Here is a 25919-nt window from a genome sequence, read left to right on the forward strand (position 1 = left end):
ATTGATGTTGGTAAATTAAATCAGACTGAATCAAACCAATAGAAGTGTATTCATCCCCTCAGGGAGGGGCAATTAAGAAGAGCTAAATGCCCCTTCATGTATGTCTTATTCTGACATCTGTAGTCTAGGGTCATGAGACAGGCTCATGATAAAGAATGGATGTTGAATAATAATATCTATCAGATTCAAAACTATAATATGACATTGCTGATGTTTCCCTTGCTGCAGCATGAAGGGATACCTTATTGCCACGTCCCTTGCTACGGAATCCTGTATGGACCAAAAGGAGTGAACATCGGCAACGTGGGCTGTTACATCTACGAGAAAGAAGGCATGGCGCAAACTGAAATACCCAGCCAGTCCTAGCCACACACTGAAAGTGAGATGAATGTAAATAGCCAATAGAAAACTCTGGTTAAATGTCCTCGGTTTGCGGTTTCAGTTTGATTTGGGTAATTTCAGTGATTGAAATGACTGAATTGAGTGACTGAAGTTGTTGTGATGGAACCGACCATGCGACCACAGGTCAACATGAGGTCATGTTTCTTTATTTGTTTTCATGATCACAGAAATTATATCACATGGAAGGGACATTTACAAAAAAAATTCTGCATTTTATTCAAATGTATTAACGTAATAATGTTTAGAAATATTTAAATCATGTTTGCAACCTAAAGTTATAAAGCATTATACCGGCACACTTTAAGTGTTTTTACATATATATTTAATATATGCATATACAGTACCAGTCAGAAGTTTGGATACACCTACTCATTCAACATTTTTTCTTAATTTAACATTTTCTACATTGTAGAATAATAGCGAAGACATCAAAACGATGAAATGACACATATGGAATATTAAATATTAAATAATGCATATGGAATCATGTATTAACTACAAAAGTGTTAAACAAATCAAAATATATTTTAGATTTTAGATTCTTCAAAGTAGCCACCCTTTGTCTTGATGACAGCTTTTCACATTCTTGGCATTCTCTCAACCAGCTTCACCTGGAATGCTTTTCCAACACTCTGCGGTGGCTGCTTTTCCTTCACTCTGCGGTCCAACCGATCCCAAACCATCTCAATTGGGTTGAGCTCGGGTGATTGTGGATGCCTGGTTACCTGATGCAGCATTTGATTTGGGCTCATCAAACCAAAGGACAGATTTCCACCGGTGTAATGTCCATTGCTCGTGTTTCTTGGCCCAACCAAGTCTCTTCTTATAATTGGTGTCCTTTAGTAGTGGTTTCTTTGCAGCAATATTACCATAATAATATTACAGATTCACGCAGTCTGTTGAGATGTGTCTGTTACTTGAACTCTGTGAAGCATTTATTTGGGCTGAAATTTCTGAGGCTGTTAACTCTAATGAACTTATCCTCTGCAGCAGAGGTAACTCTGGGTCTTCCTTTCCTGTGGAGGTCCTCATGAGAGCCAGTTTCATCATAGCGCTTGATGGTTTTTGTGACTGCACTTGAAGAAACTTTCAAAGTTCTTGAAATGTTCCGTATTAACTGACCTTCATGTCTTAAAGTAATGATGGACTGTTGTTTCTCTGAGCTGTTCTTGCCATAATATTTGTATTTATTTATTTTACTAGGCAAGTCAGTTAAGAACAAATTCTTATTTTCAATGACGAACAGTGGGTTAACTGCCTGTTCAGGGGCAGAACGACAGATTTTGTACCTTTGTACCTTGTCAGCTCGGGGATTTGAACTTGCAACCTTTCGGTTACTAGTCCAACACTCTAACCACCCTGCCGCCACCAATAATAAGAAGAGACTTGGTCTTTTGCCAAATTGGGCTATCTTCTGTATACCAACCCTACCTTGTCACAACATAACTGATTGGCTCAAACACATTAAGAAGGAAAGAAATTCCTCAATTAACTTTTAACAAGGTACACCTGTTTTGCAGGTACACCATTTGCATTATTTAATAGTTGTGATGTCTTAACTACTATTCTACAATGTAGAAAATAGTATAAATAAAGAAAAACCGTTGAATGAGTAGGTGTCCAAACTTTTGACTGGTACTGTATAAAATCTGTATACAACAATAGGCTCATATTCAATATTAAAGATTGATTGCATGCATTTGCCAATGGTTATGGTGAAGAATAATGCACAAAGAGTTATGATACATTATCAAATATAATCTTGTTCCTCATTGATATGAAACAGAAAAGGAGTCTTTTCTAAATAAGATAATGTAATATTGGAATTAAGTGTAAATTACAATTTGTATGTGACGAATAACACTTGAATTATGCTTCACACTTCAGGCTCTCTTTCTCTTTTGTTCTCTTGTATTTCATTTATCTTTTTTTTATAAGATCATTGAGAGGTTTGAAGGTTGTTTTTGATGTGTAACTAACACACTGAGTGTACAAAACATTAAAGAACCTTCCTAATATTGAGTTACACCCATTTTGCCCTCAGAACAGCCTGAATTCGTCGGGCATAGACTCTACAAGTTGTCAAAAGCATTCCACAGGGTGCACATTTGGGCATATCAAAAATATATACAGGAAGAATCTTAGTATCCATTTTCCACCTCATCATTGTCCTTTGATTTGAGAGGGATATCTGTTGTTTCCACAACTTGGGATCCAGCCAAACCTTTCCTAGAATGGTACATTAAAGAAATAGATATACAAATCATTGATAAAACATTTACTATGACATTCATAATGATCAATAATCATGTTTAGAAAGAAATGAATTCACCATTTTGACTGAAATCTATACTAAGCAACTTTATTGTTACCCTGAAATGATATGGAGATCAAGTCCCTTGTTCTCGGCCTAAGGCTGGGATTCAATCCAAGGTAGGCTATAACGCAACGCATAACAGCCTTTTAAAGGTAATTTACGCTTGAGCCGACATGCGAAGGGTTTCCCATTAATGTGATCTCCCCAAACGTTGGGGAAAATGCCTTTAAAGGTGCAATACACTGTGTGCAACCCAGCCAAATTCACTTAAAAATGTATGTTAAAAACCTGTCATTCTCATTGAAAGCAAGTCTGATAAGTGGTAGATCCATTCTATGTGCCCAATTGTTTATGCTTCCTTTCCTTAGTTTAGTTTTTGCGTCCTTTTACTTTAGATTTTGTACACCAGCTTTAAAAAGGGGAAAATACTATATTTTGGGTTAATACAGTATATTTCACAGCGGTTTAGATGGTACAATGAATCTCTACATTGCTTGTTATGTCACATAAACTGAAATTATAGGACAGTATTTTAGAATTTTAGCAACCACGCAATGGTGGAACGATGGGCACATTGTCAGCGGTCAAGTGCGCCGCTCTATAATGCGCTCTATTGCATCCAACCTTAAGTGTCTGTATCACAGAGGCCATATCGTACCCTGTCTGCCCGTCCTCGACATCCTGGATGGTCTCTGGTAGACAGCGGCCCCGTGTCTCCGGCAGCATCCTGGCCACCAGGCTAGCCAGCAGGGCTATGGAGCAGAGGAGTACCTGTGGAAGGTCCCTCCACACCTCATCCAGCAGCAGGATCAGAGGGGCCAGAGACACTCCCAGACGACCCATGGATGAGTTGTAGCCCATGCCGTTCTGCCTGAGAGACAGAGAGAAAGACACAGAACACATGTTTTGACATGGCTTTAGTTACACTTTAAATCAGAATCCCAATCTCCTGATGTTGATCTCTTTCTGTATTTTTTCCATTCTTAATGACATTTCCACAGGAAAGTTGAAAGTAAAGGGGCATAGATAGGAAAGTGACCAAGGTGGGAACCCCCATCGCCAGGGGCATGTGGTTTTGAGTCCGCAGTGCAACCACTACACTAAATCCCCATCAAATATTCCTTTGTTAAAGAGAGAGTAGAGAGGAGAATCATTTACCTGACCACAGTAGGGAACAGCTCAGAGCTGTACAACACAACGGTTGTGAAGGATGTTGCCGAGCAACCCTTCCCCAGCACCGCCACCACCGTCCTTAAAACAGACATGTCTGAAAGAGAGGATGGGAACAACATGACCTTTAACTCAAAGTTACACACCTCATTTAAATCTTGAGGATGAGTCCATGAATAACTGAAACAGACTGGAACAGATCCCAGCAGTACTAGATACTTTGTACTACTCAGTACTTTGTGGGCCATACTCAGGCTATACTCAGGATGGTAAGTTGGTGGTTGAAGATATCCCTCTAGTGGTGTGGGGGCTGTGCTTTGGCAAAGTGGGTGGGGTTATATCCTTCCTGTTTGGCCCTGTCTGGGGGTGTCCTCGGATGGGGCCACAGTGTCTCCTGACCCCTCCTGTCTCAGCCTCCAGTATTTATGCTGCAGTAGTTTGTGTTGGGGGGGCTAGGGTCAGTTTGTTATATCTGGAGTACTTCTCCTGTCCTATTCGGTGTCCTGTGTGAATTTAAGTGTGCTCTCTCTAATTCTCTCTTTCTCTCTTTCTTTCGGAGGACCTGAGCCCTAGGACCATGCCTCAGGACTACCTGACATGATGACTCCTTGCTGTCCCCAGTCCACCTGGCCGTGCTGCTGCTCCAGTTTCAACTGTTCTGCCTTATTATTATTGGACCATGCTGGTCATTTATGAACATTTGAACATCTTGGCCATGTTCTGTTATAATCTCCACCCAGCACAGCCAGAAGAGGACTGGCCACCCCACATAGCCTGGTTCCTCTCTAGGTTTCTTCCTAGGTTTTGGACTTTCTAGGGAGTTTTTCCTAGCCACCATGCTTCTACACCTGCATTGCTTGCTGTTTGGGGTTTTAGGCTGGGTTTCTGTACAGCACTTTGAGATATCAGCTGATGTACGAAGGGCTATATAAATACATTTGATTTGATTTGATTACTAGATGTGATGACTCCTGTAGAGTCGCGATTACTCCTGTAGAGTCGCAATAACTCCTGTAGAGTTGCGATTACTCCTGTAGAGTAGCGATAACTCCTGTAGAGTCGCGATAACTCCTGTAGAGTCGCGATTACTCCTGTAGAGTCGCGATTACTCCTGTAGAGTCGCGATTACTCCTGTAGAGTCGCGATTACTCCTGTAGAGGCGCGATTACTCCTGTAGAGGCGCGATTACTCCTGTAGAGGCGCGATTACTCCTGTAGAGGCGCGATTACTCCTGTAGAGTCGTAATCTAGTAAGTGCCAGGGTATGTTCCACCCCAGCTACACACCTGATTCAACTAAGCATGGTCTTCAATTGAGCTATTAGTTGAATCAGGTAGTATGTTAGTGCTGCACTGAAACAAAAGCCTGCACACACTGCAGCCCCTGCTGAAAACCCCAGTTTTTTATATGATAACTCCTATATTTAAGCAATAAGGCCCGAGGGGGTGGGGTATATGGCCAACATACCACGGCTAAGGTCTGTTCTGAAGCACGATGCAACGCAGAGATCCTGGATACAACCCTATTGTCCATATACCACAAACACTGAGGTGCTTTATTGCTATTATAAACTGGTTACCAACATAATTAGAGCAGTAAAAATAAATGGTTTTGTCACACCCACAGTATACAGTCTGATATACCACGGCTATCAGCCAATCAGCATTCAGAGCTCAAACCACCCAGTTTATAAAAGATAATACTGCCTTCTGGACCGGAGTTGCTCACCTTTCTAATCAACAAAAAAAAGCACTCACCTCGGGGTATAAAGATGTTGATAGCGAGACAGATTCCAGCTCCTAGTAAAGATCCCACTTCTGTGTTTCTCCTGCCCACCTTATCCAGAAGGTAGTACGCTGATAGTTTGGCTGGCAGCTCTATGGCACCGTACACAAACTGGGTCAGATAGATATTGAGTCCAAATCCAGTGATGTTGAAGCTAATGCCATAAAATGTTGATGCAACACCATACCTTCGGTAGGAGAAATCAGGTTGGCATTGTTGGTGTTGTTAAACTGTGTAGACTGATTTCATGTGTCGTGACAGTTTGAGTTGAGCTAAAAGTTGACATTTCATGATTATTTTCTTGAATTCATCAATAAATTCTTACATTACTCTTACGTTGTTATGTATAACCAGACTTGATGAACATGCATCTACTAAAGCGACTTGTAACAGACATCATGAGAGAGGGGATACTCACCACACTATGCCTGTTAGTAGAGCCAGCCTCCTCATCTTTGGTGTCCTAACCAAGTCCAGGTAGGAGTGACTTCTGTCTTTTCTCTCTGTCACAATGATGCTGGACAGAGTCTGTTGGGAAGAAAAATAGAGGCGGATCAGTTGCTGAATCCCAAATCAACCCCTAATCCTTAGACTCAACCACCTAGGCACTTGTGTACATCTGAAACTATTGGATAAGTTTAAGCAATATGGCAAAAATCACACCCAGACTTTCAGAGGGAAAGTAACCTGGTCCCAGATCTGTTTGTGCTGTCTTGCCAACTCTGACCATAGGAGTTAGCAAGACAGCACAAACAGATATGGGACTAGGCTAGAAGGAAAGGTGAAGGAATTACGATATTGCTTAAACTTCCTGATCCGATCCTGATATTCGCTTACCTCTGGTGTAATTTTGGATCCAAACTCCTCCTTCTGGTTCATCTGGGCACATTGTTGCAAATAAAAGTTAGCTTTCTCAAACTTCCCATTGGCTATGAGCCACCTGGCTGACTCAGGAATCCACCTATTGGAGGAGGTAAAGATGTCATTCACAATTACATAGCAACGGTTAACTGTCCATTCCTTTTTTTGTCAGTCCATCAGTCAGACCCTCCCTCTAACCTCCAGGTGAGTATAGCTAGAGCAAGAGGTGAGGTGACCGCTATGGTTAGCTGTCTCCAGTCGGTCACACAGTAGGCTATGGCTGGAATCATGCAGTAACCAAACGTCCAGGACAGGCTGTCAATCACTCCCACCAGCTTTCTGTGCTCAATGTCCACCCACTCCACACCTGAAGAAATGGGACAACACCACAACACAACCCCAGATGAGGAGAGGGTAGTGTCTGGGGTGCAACGTGGGTTCTGTATTTGTCTAGTGGGTGGGCTTCATATTTGAGTGTGGGTGTGTGTGTGTGTGAGCCTGTGTGCATGTGTATAATCACTGAGTACTGATGAGACGATAACGATGCCGGTGATACCGAACCCAGTGAAGAACCTGAGCACAGCGAACATGATGAAAGAAGTGGAGAAAGCACTGGCAAAACCAAACAGCATGCCAGAGATATAGGACACCAGGAGCATGGGCTTCCTACCAAACCTAGAGAAAAAAAAGACATGTAAAGAGAAGGTGCAATGCAGGAAATGTAAAACATGTAGTATATTTGAGGTATAAAAAGGCTTTTGATATTTGTAATTTCCACTTTCAGACTTGATTTTCCCATACAAAAAAAGGATCAACCCCTACAAAAATGTCCATTAATTCTAATCCACATACTAATTCACATTTCCTGTTGCTGCAGGATTATTTTCTATAGCAAACTGGCTCAAATTAAGATCCTACATCTGTACATTAAATCAAATCAAAATCAAATCAAATTAATTTATATAGCCCTTCTTACATCAGCTGATATCTCAAAGTGCCATACAGAAACCCAGCCTAAAACACCAAACAGCAAGCAATGCAGGTGTAGAAGCATCATTAAGTAGCCTTATCCAAGCCAGAACGGCCCATAGGGCAGGAGCCTATCTCCTGTTTCTGTAGCGTGAGGCAGTTCCCCTTTTTTGATTAGAAAGATAATCTTGTCTTATTATGTAGAGAGAATACAAAAACAAAATGTTGGAGGAAATTATAGTTGAAAAATGGAAAAATGTTATGATCACCTTGTTATGGGCTACATTCACCTGTGTAACTGTTTTAGTTTTAGGGGGCTGTTGTCTAATTCCCTGTGTATGAGGCCTTATTTCCAGGACTCTGGAGAAATCTATGACAATTGATGGTGCGGTATGGGCCGATTCCAGGTTCTGACCCGTGGAGGACTGAATGCATGTCTACAGAACAAGTGGACGAATCTGGATCTTTAATTTGTGGGGGATTTATATTTGATGAGACCATTTTTGATGTTTAGGGAGGCTAGGTTGTATCCCATCTCAATATTAGACTGTTTTTTAATGAAGATTGTAATGAAAATCCTGATAAGAAGAGTTATAATACTGATGTAGGTTTAAAGGTTAGATTAAGGTTAAGGTTAGATTTGATTAATGATGGGTGAAGAGTCGGATAAACATTTATAATAATGTTGGTTATGTGTCCATTCATATGATAATCTGATAAACCTTTATAATAAGGTTAGTTATAAGTTTGTTCATTTTTTTTTTTTTTATGTTTGATAAAACCAGATGTAGATTTGAATGTATAATATTTAATCAAAGGGAGGATTTGTTGGAGGAAATTATAGTTGAAATGATTAATTATGTATACATTTAAATTAGAACCATTTATTTTAATACTATTATGTTATGGTATGAAATGTATGGGTTCTTGGTTAAACTAGGACTGAAAATGTAAGTAAAACGAATTAATCGTCTGTACCTTGCGGGTTTAAGGGAGAGGGATGGCATATCTCTTTAGACAGATTGGAATATTTGTTTTATGAGGGGAGTAGAAGACAATCTCCAGACCTGATGACACTGCGCTATTGTGTGGATCGGAGAGAGTGTGAGAAACTGATGACGTCATTTTATGTTCTCTCCTTAAAATGTAATGTTCTTTGTATTTTGGTTTAGTACTCTTGAATTAAACGCTGTTACCTGACTTTTAAGACCGGGGCTCTGTCCATTCTTATAACAATATTGGGTCTTACAATCCCTTTAGAATGCAGTGACAGCGTATTTAATTCTGATTGGGAAACAATACAGAGGAAGTTAGAATTCCTTTATCACAAAATTCCTCTGAATTGGATTTATTTAAAAATATTAAAGTCCAAATGCAGCAGTTTTTATATGAATATCAAACCATTATTGGGTAACAATTAAGTACCTCAATGCAACAATATTCGATTCAAATGGTCAAAAAGAAACAAGGCTATGGGCCAAAACATACTAACACCTGCAAAATCGCGATTTGTCCAAATGATCAATGACAATCGTAGCATCCCATAGTCTGTTGACAGACACTACCATAGCAGTTCTGATACATGCATCTATTCATAAGAGATTAGGTTAAAGGTGACTCTAAAATCTACTGTCTGAATGAATAAATGACTGTTAACTTACCTGTCACTCAGGCTTCCAAAGGTCATAGCTCCGAACATCACTCCTATGAAGAAGATGGTTGTTGTCGCCTTATTTTGCCCTTTCTGGTCACACACCAAGTCCCACTGATGAGGTGGAATTAAGAATAAACTCCATCAATGTATAAATGAGAACGGCCTCTCTACTTTCCTTTTGTGAAAGACTTTCATTGAGTAGCTAGCAATGCAACAATATTCAAATATGCTTTGAAAGTACAAACAACACTTAAATTATATGCAACATCTGTAGTGGTCAAATAATGACATTCAATGAGTACAACATGACCTTTCATTCAATGAGACTTTCAATGACTACAACATGACCTTTCGACTTCTATAGTCTTGTGACAAAGAGACAGTAAGACTTACCTCTGTAGCCAGAGTGGATTTGAAGGTGCTGTTGTCATATGCCCATCCATTCTGACAGGGGACTGTAACTAGGTCACGGTCATTGGAGTTGGAAAGGAGCTGGAACTGGGGCTCTGGGAACATCTTACAGAAGCTTGGAGTCCCATCTTCCTGTACTGGAACGCTGACAGTCAGTCTCTGCTCCTGGGTCAGATTCTCAAAGAGGCTGCCATCATCCAGAGCACTGAGGTCACAGTGGTGAGAGGGCACGGCTGCTATGAAGTTGTTCAGCAGGAAGTGACACGGCAGGGTGAATCGACCAATAAAGCTGATGATAATGATCATAATCTGGAACCGTCCAAATCCATTGACAACCGAGAGTAGGTGTTCGAACTTCATCTTCCACTTGGTCCCCACAGACTTCTTGTCCACAGACTTCTTGTCCACAGACTCGTAATATCAACAGCAATCCCTCTCTCATTCACCAACGTTGAATCCCAAAAAATATGTCCTAATCTTTCACCAAGTCTAAAGGTTGTCTGTTGGTCCTATATTCTCATTGTTAGGTAAACCATGTGAAATTGATCAATCTTTGACATTGCAAAACCACTTAAACCTCTTTTGTTTGTGGAAGAATGCCTTCATCTACATTAATTGGTGACATATTGACAGAAAGGAGTTGCTTGGGCAACTGAAGAAAATTTCACAATTTCAAACTTTCTAGAAGTTCAAAATGAGAATAGGACGTGATGTTTGTGCTCTTGCCAACTCCATCACTCATTGTCAAGCCAAACATACATTGTACCATGACAATGGGTGGGTGACAAGGACTTGATAGCATGATGGTACCAACAGGCTGGCACTCAGGCTAGTTCCCACACAAGTTTGTAGAAAAAAAAGCGAAAATAGACGAAGGCTAGATATACTGAAACAAGACAAAGGCTAGATATACTGAAACAAGACGAAGGCTAGATATACTGAAACAAGACGAAGGCTAAACGAAACGAAGGCTAGATATACTGAAACAAGATGAAGGCTAGATATACTGAAACAAGACGAAGGCTAAACGAAACGAAGGCTAGATATACTGAAACAAGACGAAGACTAAACGAAACGAAGGCTAGATATACTGAAACGAGACGAAGGCTAAACGAAACGAAGGCTAGATATACTGAAACGAGACGAAGGCTAAACGAAACGAAGGCTAGATATACTGAAACAAGACGAAGGCTAGATATACTGAAACAAGACGAAGGCTAGATATACTGAAACAAGACGAAGGCTAGATATACTGAAACAAGACGAAGGCTAGATATACTGAATCGAGACGAAGGCTAGATATACTGAAACGAGACGAAGGCTAGATATACTGAAACAAGACGAAGGCTAAACGAAGGCTAGATATACTGAAACAAGACAAAGGCTAGATATACTGAAACGAGACGAAGGCTAGATATACTGAAACGAAACGAAGGCTAAACGAAATGAAGGCTAGATATACTGAAACAAGACGAAGGCTAGATATACTGAAACGAGACGAAGTCTAAACGAGACGAAGGCTAGATATACTGAAATGCTTCACAGTGTTTTACATAATATGTTCTATTGAACATGCCACCACAATAAAAGGTATTTATCTGATGGAAAACACAAGTTCCAACTCGTGACAGTGGTTTAAGAGGAAGGAACTAACCCTAACCCTTTGGGTAACTCAGTAGAGGAAACAGATCTATAGAACATGGGTTTATTGCCAAGCCCCACAGGAAGACATACCAACACCAGTATTTATGAAGAACAAAACAGGAGATGAATTGATGACCATGTGAGAAAAACAGACTACAATTAATTTTACAGTGCTCTTTCACTGTGTAATAACCAGATTAACAATAACTTTTGTTAAGTGTGTTACTTAAATGATTATATTGTTGTTTTTTGGTTGTTTTGGTTACGTTAGTAGGGCCCTCCATTATCTTCTGGCTAGATATTCTGCTCCATGTTCATATTTCATGATCTTGCTTTAAAACTACTGTTTCTCTGAGTGACATGGATTCACAGAATTATAGAATCCCTTTGTAATTTAATAGAACCTCTGTGTGGATTCATGCAACTTCAACTGTTCCATTTCTGTTTTCATCAGAAGTGATTCAGTGGAATGGCACTCTCTCCATTCAGTATCGCTCTGAAAATGAGAAAAGGTGCAATTAGATGTTAGATGGCCATTTGTCCAATTATGAATACTGATTTAATACCTTTATTTAAAGCATCTTGGTAAAAAAAAAAGTATATCTTGCTATAAGCATGTATGAGCCTTTATAATGTCTTATAACCAGGCTCATGACAAGTCTTACAATGCATCATATAACTGCATCATAAATGTACAATTTAGGTACTTGATGAATATTGTCCTATAAGCCATATGGGCTGTAAAATCATCAATCAATAAATCATAATAAAATCATAAATCAATCAATAATATAGCTGGAGGCTTTAAATACAGTGTTGGCAAATACAATTCCTCCTCTACCTTGGTGACCTTATGTCCTCTATGAACTCTGGCAGGCAAACATTGAGTGTTTCTGGAAGGAGCAAAGCCACTAGTCTGGTACCAACAATCACCAAGCTATATATTACAGCAGGAAGGACTTCCCAAATATTGTCTAATAGTGTGACGAGAGGGAGCGATGGACACGCCTGGTCGCCCCACAAACGAGATGTAGTCAACGCCGCTCTGCATGAGGGACCAAACTAACAAGTTATTTAAGGTGCAAGAGGAGAGATCTGTGAGGGGAAAAAAACACATTATTATGTAGCAGCATGACGTACTTTGAAACTTCTTGTCAACAATATGTGTTATAAAGAGGCCACTATAAAGAGCAACCCAATGAACAAGTCTCGATATTAGGTCTCTGTTTCTATGAACATCATAACCCAAAAGGGGTCCGTCTCAGGAGGGCAACAAACAACGTTACAAAACATTCAGATATAAATGTATTCTTTAGAAAAGAGTTGATTGTCTTGTTACATTTCTATTTTCAACATTGAGAATGACGTTTCACCTCACTGAATACACCGAAGGACTCATTACATTAAGTGAACAAATGTGATATAGTAGTTTATTGGTCACTCACTAAACTACTGTTGGGTAGAGCTCAGTGGTATAAAGGAACATTATTGTGAAGGATGCTTCTGTAATGAATACGATGGGAGACCGAGCTAGTTTTCAGCACAGGGTGCAGCAGATGTTTCTTTGTAAAGGACCACAGGAGGAGGCAGGTAGCTGGGTCCAGGGGCAGGCAGAATTACACAGTCAGGGGATCTACATGTTTGAGAGTGTGAGTTGGAAGCAGATGTTACAGTTTGACAGGCTTTTCCCAAAAAGACCCATGATGGTACGAAACACCCACATACAGTGCATTCGGAAGTATTCAGACACCTTCACTTTTTTCACATTTTGTTACGTTACAACCTTATTCTAAAATGGAATATGTTTTTTCCCCCCCTCATTAATCTACACACAATACCCCATAATGACAAAGCAAAAACAGTTTTTTAAAAATGGTTTGCAAATGTACTAACAATAAAAAACTGAAATATTCCATTTAAATAAGTATTCATACCCTTTACTCAGTACTTTGTTGAAGCACCTTTGCCAGTGATTACAGCCTCGAGTCTTCTTGGGTATGACGCTTCATGCTTGGTACAACTGTATTTTGAGAGTTTCTCCCATTCTTCTCTGCAAATCCTCTCAAGCTCTGTCAGGTTGTTTGGGGAGTGTCACTGCACAGCTATTTTCAGGTCTCTTCAGAGATGTTATATTGAGTTTAAGCCCGGGCTCTGGCTGGGCCACCCAAGGACATACAGAGACTTGTCCCAAAGCCACTCCTGCGTTGTCTTGGCTGTGTGCTTAAAGTCGTTGTCCTATTGGAAGGTGAACCTTCGCCCCAGTCTGAGGTCCTGAGCGCTCTGGAACAGGTTTTCATCAAGGATCTCTGCACTTTTCTCCATTCATCTTTCTCTCGATCCTGACTAGTCTTCCAGTCCCTGCCGCTGAAAAACATCCCCACAGCACGATGTTGCCACCACCATGTTTCACCGTGTGGACGGTTTTGACCAAGGTGATGAGTGGTGCCCGGTTTTCTCCAGACGCTTGGCATTCAGGCCAGAGAGTTCAATCTTGGTTTCATCAGACCAGATAATCTTGTTTCTCATGGTTTGAGAATCCTTTACGTGTCTTTTTCTCAAACTCCAAGAGGGCTGTCATGAGCCTTTTACTGAGGAGTGGCTTCCGTCTGGCCACTCTACCATAAAAGGCCAGATTGGTGGAGTGCTGGTTGTCTTTCTGGAAGGTTCTCCCATCTTCACAGAGGAACTCTGGAGCTCTGTCAGCGTGACCATTGGGTTCATGGTCACCTCCCTGACCAAGGACCTTCTCCCCCGATTGCTCAGTTTTGCCGGGCGGATGGCTCAAGGAAGAGTCTTGGTGGTTCCAAACTTCTTCCATTTAAGAATGATGGAAGCCACTGTGTTCTTGGTGTTCTTCAACACTGCAGAAATGTTTTGGTACCCTTCCCCAGAGCTATGCCTCAACACAATCCTGTCTCGGAGCTCCACGGAAAATTCCTTTGACCTCATGGCTTGGTTTTATATAAGGTGTGACCTTACATAGACAGGTGTGTGCCTTTCTAAATCATGTCCAATCAATTCAACGTGGAGTCTAATCAAGTTGTAGAAACATCTCAAGGATGATCAATGGAAACAGGATGCACCTGAGCTCGATTTCGATTCTCATAGCAAAGGGTCTGAATACTTATGTAAATAAGGTATTTCAGTTTTTTTTATACATTTGTCATTATGAGGTATTGTGTAGATTACTACATTATTTGCTAACAATATATTTTAGGAACCAACAAATACTTTGAGGAGCAAATATGTTGAAGACACAGGCTCCAGTCAAAAGCAGTGTCCCAACCTTTCCAGGTTTTCGGCCAATCTTGTTCAAGAAGTGATTGACTGCAATCTTTCCAGGCATCTCTATGGCAACATATGAACTGTGTGAAGTAGATGTTCATGCCAAACCCAGTGTTGTTCAGGCTGATTCAATAATATGTGAACACAACTCTATACCTACAGGTCACATAAAATAAGGAACTCAAGAAAAAAATATGCAACAGGTTATACATGTGACATTTTAACTAGCAACTAGTGTCAAATGACAATGGATGTCCCAATGAATGGCCCAATGGAATATGATCAAGTAAGAAGAGTTTAAGAGTTTCTAAGCATGCTGCTCCTTTAAATGTAGAACAAAAGTACACGCTGAATAGAACAAAGAACAAGATGAATATTGAAAGAAACTTCAGCATTAATTAACATAACAGATCCCTGAGTCATGCAATGTATCACTAAATCAGTCAACCTTTTCATATGAATAATGTATGAAATCCCAGTGTATTGGAACTGACTTTTAAAAATATTTCCTGTATATAGTAAGCTTACTTACTTTATTGTATTATTTCTTGTGTTTTTCTAGTAATATATTGTTATTGATTATTGCATTGTTGGGTTGAGTTAACAAGAAAGGCATTTCACTGTACTTGTGCATGTGACATTAAAACTTGAAACTATTTCATTTAACCCCTAATTTAACCAAGATCAATTCCCTTGCGGTTTAATGCCCGTTTTTCAGGGATACTATAATACATATTAAAGTATTATACGTTATATAACACTATAGAAAACAAAGTACAATCAGTCACTAACTCAGTGAGTACAATAGAGATTATGCTTATTCCAGAGCATGTCCCTCCAGTGAAGAATCTCATGATACAAAAGATGATATAGGAGGTAGAGAAGGCATTGTTTAAGGCAATCACCATATTGGACAGGTACGCTTGCCACCATCAGTGCTTCCCACTGGCCAAATCGGATCAGAGAACAATAAGGCATTTTAAAGGCTCATACTGTAACGATGTTTGTCTGAGGAAGAAGTAGACCAAAGCACAGCGTGGTACGTGTTCATATTTGCTTTAATTAACTGAACACTAAATACAAAAGAACAAGCGAATAAATTAAACCCGAAACAGTCCCGTATTGTGCAAACACTGAAACGGAAAACAACTAGAGGCTCCCTAAGTATGGTTCTCAATCAGAGACAACAATTGACAGCTGCCTCTGATTGGGAACCATACCAGGCCGAACACCTAGAAATATAACACAGAACCAAAACATAGAATGCCCACCCCAACTCATGCACTGACCAAACTAAAATAGAGACATAAAAAAGGAACTAAGGTCAGGACGTGAGAGTACCCCCCCCCTCCCCCAAAGGTGCGGACTCCTAAACCTAAACCCATAGGGGAGGGTCTGGGGGGGCATCTGTCCGCGGTGGCGGATCTGGCGCGGGACATGGACCCCACTCAACCTTAGTCTTGGCCCACTTAGGTGGCGCCTTTGGACCGCCGACCCTGGCAGCTCCGGAGAGGCCGGAGGCCCTGGCACTGCCAGAGGCCCTGGCAGCACCGGACAGACGGGCGGCCCTGGCAGCTCCGGACAGACGGGCGGCCCTGGCAGCTCCGGACAGACGGGCGGCCCTGGCAGCTCCGGACAGACGGGCGGCCCTGGCAGCTCCGGACAGAGGGGCGGCCCTGGCAGCTCCGGAAAGACGGGCGGCCCTGGCCGCTCCGGACAGACGGGCGGCCATGGCAGCTCCGGACAGACGGGCGGCTCTGGCAGCTCCAGAGGCTACGCAGGATACCCTGGGCCGAAACGGCGTACCGGAGACCAAACACACTGAGCTGGCACAACACGCCCTGGCTGGATGCCCACTTTCGCATGGCACTTGCGGGAGGGTGGCCTATTATAGCGCTCCAGGCTATGAGCCCGCACTGGCGACACTGTGCGCTTCTCCGCATAACACAGTGCCTGACCAGTACTACACTTCTTCCGGTAAGCACGGGGAGTTGGCTCAGGTCTATCGTCTGACTCCGCCAATCTCCCTGTGTGCCCCCCCAAAAACGTTTTTGGGGCTGCCTCTCGTGCCTGTTGCGCTGCCTTACCTCATATCGCCACCTCTCAGCTTTAGCTGCCTCCAGTTATTCTTTGGGGCGGAGATATTCCCCAGCCTGTGCCCAGGGTCCCTTGCCGTCCAATATCTCCTCCCATGTCCATTTCTACAGATATCGCTGCCTCTCGTTACCATGCTGCTTGGTCCGTTCTTGGTGGGTAGTTCTGTAACGATGTTCGTCTGAGGAAGAAGGAGTAGACCAAAGCACAGCGTGGTACGTGTTCATATTTCCTTTAATTAACTGAACACTAAATACAAAAGAATGAGACGGTAAGCATGAGGAGTTGGCTCCGGTCTCCAACCTCCAAAACATTTTTTCCTTGGGGCTGCCTCTCGGGCTTCCGTGCTAGCCGTGTCCCCTTGTATCGTCGCCGTTCCTCCTGCGCTGTTTCCACCTGCTTCCATGGCAGAGTCTTGTCCCCTGCCGTTACCTCCTCCCAGGTCCAAGAAGTCCTCCACTCATCTTTCTCCCGGGCCCAGGATGTCCACTCCTCTTGAGCACGCTGCTTGGTCCTTTTATGGTGGATTCTTCTGTCACGTTTGTTGTATGGTGGAGACCAAGGCGCAGCGTTGTAAGCGTACATACTTCTTTTATTAAAGAAAGAGCACTTAACAAAATAACAACACGACCGTGACGCTATATTAAACAAGTGCTGACAGGCAACTACACATAGACAAGAACCCACAAATACCCTAGACAAAATGGCTACCTAAATATGGTCCCCAATCAGAGACAACGATAAACAGCTGCCTCTGATTGGGAACCAATTCAGGCCACCATAGACATACAAATACCTAGACTTACAAAAAACCCTAGATATACAAAAAACCTAGACAATACAAAAACCCTAGTCACACCCTGACCTAACCAAAATAAACAAAACCAAAATAACTAAGGTCAGGGCGTGACAGTCTTATTTATTTGGGCTGCAATCTGAGGTGCAGTTAAGTCTAATGAACTCTGGGTCTTCCTTTCCTGTGGCAGTCCTCACGAGAGCCAGTTTCATCATAGCGCTTGATGGTGTGACTGCAATTGAAGAAACTTTCAAAGTTCATGAAATTTTCCAGATCGACTGATCTTCATGTCTTACACGGACTGTCGTTTCTGTTATTTGAGCTGTTCTTGCCATAATATGGACTTGGTCTTTGACCAAATAGGGCTATCTTCTGTATACCACACTTACCTTGTCACAACACAACTTATTGGCTCAAACGCAGTAAGAAGGAAAGAAATTCCACAAATTAACTTTTAACAAGGCATACCTGTTAATTGAAATGCATTCCAGGTGACTACCTCATGAAGCTGGTTGAGAGAATGCCAAGAGTGTGCAAAGCTGTCTTCAAGGCAAAGGGTGGCTACATGTAACACCTTTTTGTTTTGGTTACTATATGATTCCATATGTGTTATTTCATAGTTTTGATGTCTTCACTATTATTCTACAATGTAGAAAATAGTAAAAATAAAGAAAAACCCTGGAATGAGTAGTTGTCCAAACTTTTGACTGGTACAGTATATATAATATATATAAACAAATTATTTAACTAACCATTGTAAACCACTTATAAACCACGGAATCACTATCATCAGTATACCATAACGTAAAGTTGCAATATTTCTATACACAATGCAGCTAAGTGAAACACAACATTCTATTAAACATACTTTTAGAAATGATCAGAGTATTTAATTTCTGCATGAAAATTAAAATGTGTACATTTAACAGATACTCTTATCCAGAGCGGCTTACAGTAGAAAGTATACATTTTCATACTGGTCCCTCATGAGAATCGTACCCAGAACCCTGGCATTAAAAGCACCATGCTCTATCAACTGAGCCACACAGGACCTGAACACCAATGGTTTAAAGCTTGCAGCTATTTTCCACAGGAAACTTGTGTTGTATCAGTAGTGTTAGTATATGTGAGTTTGTGTGAAGTAGTAAGGGTTCTGTATAGTGCATACCGGTCACTGAAGAAACCAAATAAAGGAGCCCTACACATTACTCCAATGAAGAAACTGGTGGCAGTCGCTTTGTTCATCTCTTTTCTATCGCAAACAAGGTCCCACTTTAAAGAGAACATAACAATAACACTGGTGTCACTGGTCTCTTGGGAACAGAACAGCTACAACGTGATCAAAATGTTCCATCTTCAAAGCAAAAGAGCCGTAAGTGAGCCTTATCTCTGTAGCCAGAGTGGACATGAAGGTAAGGTTGTCATATGCCCATCCATTCTGACAGGGGACTGTACTGTAGCTAGGTCACTGTCATTGGAGTTGGACAGGTGGTGGAATAGTGCCTCTGGGAACTTTTTACAGGATCTTGGAGTCCCATCTTCCTGTACTGGAACTGACAGTCAGTCTCTGCTCCTGAGTCCGATTCCCAACTACACTGCTAGCATGGTGTGGCAGGGTAGCCTAGTGGTTAGAGCATTGGACTAGTGTCACGAACCGACTCAAAGCCCCTAACAAAAAGGGAGACAACGTGGAGATAAGGAGTAACAAAATATATATTTATTTAAATAAAGTATCTAAGTATAATATACAATGGTGTGTGTGTGTGTAATCAGTAGTGTAAGTGAGTGTTTTGCATGCATGAATGTGTTGAAAGATGCCAAAGCAAACAATCAAAAAACCACCAAGAAACACAACAAAAATCTATAAAGGTGTCTGCATGGAGAGAGTCTCCTCCATGAATGGGGAAGTGGTGTATTTATCCTGGGACACACCGGGCCCAGGTGTTTCCCATGTAGCTGAAGACCCTCCCAACTCCGCCCACCGGCATCCTAATAAGGAAACAAGAACAAAGAGAGAATACGGCAGACAGAATGGGAGGGTCTTCACACTAGTAACCGGAAGGTTGCAAGTTCAAACCCCAAAGCTGACAAGGTACAAATCTGTCGTTCTGCCCCTGAACAGGCAGTTAACCCACTGTTCCTAGGCTGTCATTGAAAATAAGAATTTGTTCTTAACTGATCTTGCCTTGTTAAATAAAGGTAAAAATAAAATACATTAAAAAAAAGATATAAAAAAATCCAGAGCGCTGAGGACAAAGTAGTGAGAGGGCAGTTGTTCAGTAAGAAGTGACACGGCAGGTTCAAAACTCTCTAAATAAGGTAACAACAACCACCGCTAATGCTGTCTGCAGAGACAATCCTCTAGCCCTCTGCCCTTCTTACAGTTAATCATTCATTATGTGTGTTGTACAAAAGTTGGAGAGTCAGATAGGACACATGCACCAGCATCGTGTTAACCATTAGTCATACGCAGAGATACAGTACAAGCTGATAAAGCAAAAGCTTGGTCCCAGTAAATGGGATGCTATATTAAATGTGATGTTATTCATATGTTCATTTTATTGTAGTTTGGGCAAGTGTCACAGGTGTGACAAATGCCTTTAATTACTCTGCATGCTTTTGCCCTAATTGAGTGTTCCTAATTGATTGATTCATGGAGCATTGTGATTGGCTCTGTTTATAACCCTTGTTACCGTTATTTGTTGTGTGGCTGCTCACAGGAACTTAATGCAGTCTGGAGGCATGGTGGATGTCCAGGTTTTGCTAGTGCATGTAGGGTGTCGTTTGTTGAGCGCATGGATAATGGAGGTTGTTTAAGATGAAATTGAAGTCTTTAGAAGATGGACGCCTCTCTCCTGTGGTCTAAACCGAGGTGTAGTAGGATCTATGCTACTGAACTGTCTAGTCACAGCCCCTTCAAGGTGTGACATTTTGGTGTTGTCTGCAGGATTTGGGCAGTGAGTGGATAACACGGAATGGCTTCAAGTAGTGTTAATGATTTGCATGTCCCTTCACTACCCTTTGCATTCTGTTGTGAGTTGACATATTCCTCCAGGTTTCTGATGTGGTTGCAGGTCTGGAGAACTGGCTGCTCCCTCCCCCCTTGTGCATACTTCCTGAGGTGGACTCTTAAAATACTCAGGTGCTATATGGGTGGATGCTGTGCTGGTGTGTGCAAACCATGCTATTTAGTAGCTGGAGATGGTGGCACCAGAGGAGACTGCCCGGTTGACAGCCTCCTCGTATCTGGCGGGACAACTGACGAGGTGTCCCACTCCTAGTGAGCGGTTGGGATTCAGGAAGCATGGCCAAGATAGGACACCTTGCAGCTAAACGGACCTGCTGGTGCCAGTCAAGCCTGGTTTGGAGAGGAGCCTATGGGTGGGGTCTACAGATGTGGGCGAGCAACACAGTATGGAGGCCTCCATGGGCCCTAACCTTGAGGAGTAGCTTCAGTACACAGGTGAGGGAGTGAAGCACAACCAGTCAAACTATTGAGCATTCAATATGGAACTTAGGGACAACTAAATGCTTGGAGGAAGTTGTTGTGCTAAGGGTGACAGAACTTGAGCCATTTTTGGGGTGTGAACATTTATTTGCATGTTTTTGAATTGCTAGCATTGCCTTTTCTATTTACTCAAAAGTGTGGACATCTTTTGTCTTAGTGGGTGAGAATGTCACAGGAGTGAAATGCCGTTAATTACTTTGCATGCTATTGCCCTAATTGAGTGTTCCTAACTGATAGATTCACGGAGCAATGTGATTGGCTCTGTTTATAACCCTTATTGCCTCTGAGATGTGGCTGCCCAGGGGATGGTGCATGTGTCTGAGGTGGTGTCTGAAGCCTTTGTTTTGTTTACTAAGAGAAGTATTGCCTTGATGAAATAATGATTTAAGTTAAAGATGTTAATGCTGTTCCTGCACTAATAATTTGTATGTTATCCTGCTAGTTGTGCTAAAGTAAATATAGAAACTGAACTTGGAAGATAACAACATGAACTGAATTGTGACATGCCTCTTCTCATTTCATGTTCTTCCACTCAACCACAAACTGAAAGAACCTGCAGCCAATAGTGTTATTCAGTGCTCCCTATGCTCTTGGTGTAAACCTAGGGTGGTGTAGTTGGATCGATGGTACTGAACTGTCTAGTCACAGCCGCTCTCGGTCGGGGTGTGAGGCAGGAACTATACAATTAGGGGTGCTGAACTGAAATTGGTAACCCTTAATTTCGATAGTCCCAAATAGGTTTGTAGATGCTCAGATCAATTAACTCAACATTTCTACGATCCACTAACTCTAAACTTAACCCTCTGCCATATAGGCCTACTCGGATGTGTTTATGGGCCTGTTTGAGGTGTTTTGCTCTAGTCCTCAAGTCATGGTTATATATTGCGATTGGGCTAGTAAGTTTATTTTGCAAGTTTATTCTATTCCCAACTATTTTCTGTCAACTGTAAATGCAACTTCTGGATCTTGTCTTTATCACCTGCCCTGTAAAATAAATCTCACCTGTTTTAGCACCTTAACCTCCGACTCTAATAGGCTGCTGAATTCCTATTTCATTAGATTTTTATTTGCAACATACAAATGAGCTAATGTACTGTAGTGCCTGTTACTAGTCAATAGAATGTAATGGCTGTTTCTGCTAGTGAGAGGTAGTCAGGCTAATACAAACTCTTCAGTCTTCCTGATGTCAGTCTTGGCTCCTTGATGTAGGCATATGGCGATAATGATGGGGGGGCTGTGCTTTTTTTACTGATTGGTTCTGATCCAGGAAACAAACATTTGAGAACCAATCCAAGCCTAGCCCATTTATGTAAGACTACTGCATTTACAACAGGCACCTGTCCAGACCAGTGTCACAGCTCTCTCTCGCTGTGTACCATGCGAGTCGTGTCAGCCAGGCTAACTGAGGGACATAATACACTCCTATGGAAGCAGGAATAGAGTTGGACATAAGTCTAACTCTATTAAGTAGATAATAGGAAGTAGTCAAATTATCTTTCGTGCTTTGGTCCTTGACACACATTGTGCATAGGTAAGACATCTAACGGCATCAGTCGCTTAACACTGAGTTATTTCTAATGCATGCCCATGGGGAACAACCACGTCTGTAGGCCTAAGCACTAATAGATATTTAAACACATGCCACTTCAATTATATGAAGATCTAGTCAGAGGATAAACATGTATACTTTTAAGATGCCATCAGTGGCCTGTTTTACCTAACCACCTCATTAACAAATGGATCGCTCCTAGACAATGTCTTGCTATATAAAGCAGGCATCGAGGCATTCAGTTACTGTTCGATTGAACGGTAGAATGGCCAAAACGACTGACCTAAGAGACTTTGAGCGTGTTATGATTGTTGGTTCCAGGTGTGCCGGATCCAGTATCTCAAACAGCTGCCCTCCTGGGCTTTTCACACGACTGTCTAAGGTTTATCGCAAATGGTGCGACAAACAAAAAATCATCCAGTCAGCGGCAGTCCTATAGGCAAAAACAGCTTGTTGATGAGCGGTCGAAGGAGAATAGCAAGAATCGTGCAAGCGAACAGGCGGGTCGCAGACAAATAACCGCGCGGAACGGGTCTCATTCTGGTGACATGATGCTTGGCTGCCGTTTGACAAATTAAAATAATTATGCTCTTTTGTCCATAATCTCATGTAGGCCAGTGGTTCAATTTTTTTGGGGGGGTTGCTGTGCCACCAAGTACATTTGGTTTTACCCAAAGCAGGCCTATGCTTGAAGTGGATTTGACCAGTAAACCTATGGTCTCATGGGTCCTAGCCTTGGTTGGGAAACACTGTAGGTAGTGATGGGTCGTTTGCGAAGAGCCGGCTCTTGTAGGTGAACGGGAGAAGGCTCGCATATCAGAGGAGACGAATCTATTTATTTAAAAAATTAAGATATGAATAATCAAAAGATTTAAATTAACTAATTCAAAGAACGAAAAAATAAAATTTAGGCCTAAATGCTCAAGCACACATTTGTTCTGCCTGTCTGCTCAGACTGAAAACAGCTGGAAAATTAGTCGGAGGCACAGTAGCATTTGGATGCATTTTAATAACCTAGACTATGTTAGAGCACAGTGTAGAATTTGCCAAATCAAAACCTCATAAAGCCGGTTCTACGCACACCGTACACCGGCATATGCGAACTGTGCACACAACTGTGAAGCTAGCTGTAGTGGAGCTTCGAGAAACTAGCGGGCCTGCTAGTGATAGTGGTGTAGCCAGTACCTCCACATGGAAATGTATCCATTCAGTCAAGTAGGCCTACTCCGTGCCCTTGCTGTCTCTGCCTGGCCGGTTCCCCTCTCTCCACTGGGATTCTCTGCCTCTAACCCTATTACAGGGGCTGAGTCGCTGGCTTACTGGTGCTCTTCCATGCCGTCCCTAGGAGGGGTGCATCACTTAAGTGGGTTGAGTCACTGACGTGGTCTTCCTGTCTGGGTTGGCGCCTCCCCCCTTGAGTTGTGTCGTGGCAGAGATCTTTGTGGGCTTGTCTCAGGATGGTAAGTTGGTGGTTGAAGATATCCCTCTAGTGGTGTGGGGGCTGTGCTTTGGCGAAGTGGGTGGGGTTATATCCGGCCCTGTCCAGGGTTATCATCGGATGGGGCCACAGTCACTCCTGACCCCTCCTGTCTCAGCCTCCAGTATTTCTGCTGCAGTAGTTTGTGTCGGGGGGTTAGGGTCAGTCTGTTATATCTGGGGTATTTCTCCTGTCTTTTCCGGTGTCCAGTGTGAATGTAAGTATGCACCCTCGACAACTACTGTGATTATTATTATTTGACCATGCTAGTCATTTATGAACATTTGAACATCTTGGCCATGTTCCGTTATAATCTCCACCCAGCACAGCCAGAAGAGGACTGACCACCCCTCATAGCCTGGTTCCTCTCTAGGTTTCTTCCTAGGTTTTGGGCTTTCTAGGGAGTTTTTGCTAGGGAGTTTTGCTTCTACCCCTACATTGCTTGCTATTTGGGGTTTTAGGCTGGGTTTCTGTACAGCACTTTGAGATTTCAGCTGATCTAAGAAGGGCTATATAAATTGATTTGATGTGGTTCTCCGCGACCCACAGCAACGCAGTCTTCTATGGAACAATTTATGCCAAAGTCTGTCTGTAGAAAAACAAGGTCAAATTGATATTGCATTGGCTAAAATGATTGCCACCGATTTTCAGCCATTTTCGATCGTGGAGGACAGAGGTTTTTACAAATTATAGCAATAGTGTAAATCCAATGTACACATTTCCAAGCAGGAAAACCCTTTTAAAATAACTTACTGCATAGCTACTGCAGTTTGCATTACCACTGACTGCTGGACATCAAGGGTAACCACTTCTTACATGTCGGTTACATGTCACTTCATTGAAGATATTTTGATGTCTAGCTGTCTTCTGGACTACTTTGAGTTCAGCGACAGACACACCTCAGAGAACTTGGCAGAGGAACTGTTGAAAGTGGCCAGAGAATGGCAAGTATATGGAAAAGTGGTCTGTTGTGTTAGCGACAATGCAGCAAACATAATCAAAGCCATGAACATTTAAAAATGGATCCATGTCTTGCCCACACAATCAACCTGATTGTAAGAGATGCTCTGAAGGTGATTAAGCCCACTGTGGGCAAAGTGAAAGCAGCTGTGGAAAACTTCCACAGGAGCACAGTAGGTGCTGAAAAATGAAAATGTACACAATGCCAGATGGGGATGCCTGAGCTGAGGCCTAAACAAGACTGCACTACAAGGTGGAATTCAACATTTTATATGTTGAAGCGGTTACTTGAGTCAAATGATGCCATAATCTCTACTCTGGCCATTGTCAATGCCCCTGTTGATGCTCTGACCCAAGAGGAATGGGAGGTGGTGGAGGTGTACAGAGTCCTGGAACCCTTTGAGCAGGTCACTGTGGAGATCAGTGGAGAGGTACAGTAAGCAGTTATTACTACATTATTTAATCCAGTATTGTATATGAGCAGTAGATGAGAATGTAGTATCAGTAGAAAAGAACATTAACCTGAACTAATAAGTTACTGTTCTCTCTCTTCAGCTATGTGACAGCCTCAAATGATACTCCTGTGTAAGGGTCTGCAGCGAATCACAGCCAGCCACCAGAGAGAAGCAAATGTAACCACAGGACATGTGACAGAGTTGATGGACACCCTATGTTCATCAATGGAATATAATCCTGTGATATCAGAAACCGCTGCACTTGACCCCAGGTTTAATAAGTTAGCCTTTAGTGATGCCAGAGCGATTGAGGCTCTTCAAAGAATAACCTCAGCTGCAGGGAGGAACAGCCCCAGCAGTCAGCTGGCTCAGGCACCAGGGCAACAGGAAGGAGAGGGATCAGATGGAGCAGAAGCACCAGCAGTAGTGCCACAAACGTCTGCTGTTTGGCTGCTGAACAACTGAGCACGAAGGAATCCCTCAGCAGATGCCATAATGGAGGTCGAATCCTATTTGGAGGAGCCCCTCGGCTTACTAAAGTCATGACAGGGAGACACTGCATAGTGGCGACATCCGTTCCCTC

At 42.2% G+C, this 25919-nt stretch overlaps 2 protein-coding genes, 1 long non-coding RNA gene and 1 pseudogene across 4 annotated transcripts in view; 2 read left to right on the forward strand and 2 right to left on the reverse strand.

Moving 5' to 3' along the window:
- LOC109890052 (cysteine-rich protein 2-like) overlaps positions 1–2283 on the forward strand; it is a 22629-nt gene extending 20346 nt beyond the window's left edge. Inside the window, exon 7 of the mRNA XM_020482018.2 lies at positions 229–2283. Within this exon, the coding sequence (XP_020337607.1) occupies positions 229–366 (138 nt within the window). The 3' untranslated portion in view covers positions 367–2283. The remainder of the gene's footprint in view (positions 1–228) is intronic.
- LOC109890053 (solute carrier family 22 member 7) lies at positions 494–10028 on the reverse strand. The gene is made up of 10 exons (XM_020482019.2): positions 9551–10028; positions 9165–9268; positions 7055–7209; positions 6733–6901; positions 6511–6634; positions 6092–6201; positions 5646–5860; positions 3878–3986; positions 3378–3590; positions 494–2631 (listed from the first exon to the last, which is right to left on the reverse strand). The coding sequence occupies exons 1-10, from the start codon at positions 9926–9928 to the stop codon at positions 2544–2546; spliced, it is 1665 nt and encodes a 554-aa protein (XP_020337608.1). The 5' UTR covers positions 9929–10028; the 3' UTR covers positions 494–2543.
- A 769-nt stretch (positions 10029–10797) lies between these two features.
- On the reverse strand, positions 10798–16362 carry LOC109890055 (solute carrier family 22 member 6-like; annotated as a pseudogene).
- A 3676-nt stretch (positions 16363–20038) lies between these two features.
- LOC116374036 (uncharacterized) lies at positions 20039–22994 on the forward strand. Of its 2 annotated transcripts, none has more exons than XR_004209861.1 (2): positions 20039–20344; positions 20462–22994. It is a non-coding gene; the product is annotated as an uncharacterized LOC116374036 (long non-coding RNA). The 2 variants fall into 2 exon arrangements; XR_004209862.1 differs by having other exon boundaries at positions 20041–20308.
- The last annotated feature ends 2925 nt before the right edge of the window (positions 22995–25919 follow it).

This window comes from Oncorhynchus kisutch, linkage group LG4, assembly GCF_002021735.2.
Source record: "Oncorhynchus kisutch isolate 150728-3 linkage group LG4, Okis_V2, whole genome shotgun sequence".
NCBI lineage: Eukaryota > Metazoa > Chordata > Actinopteri > Salmoniformes > Salmonidae > Oncorhynchus > Oncorhynchus kisutch.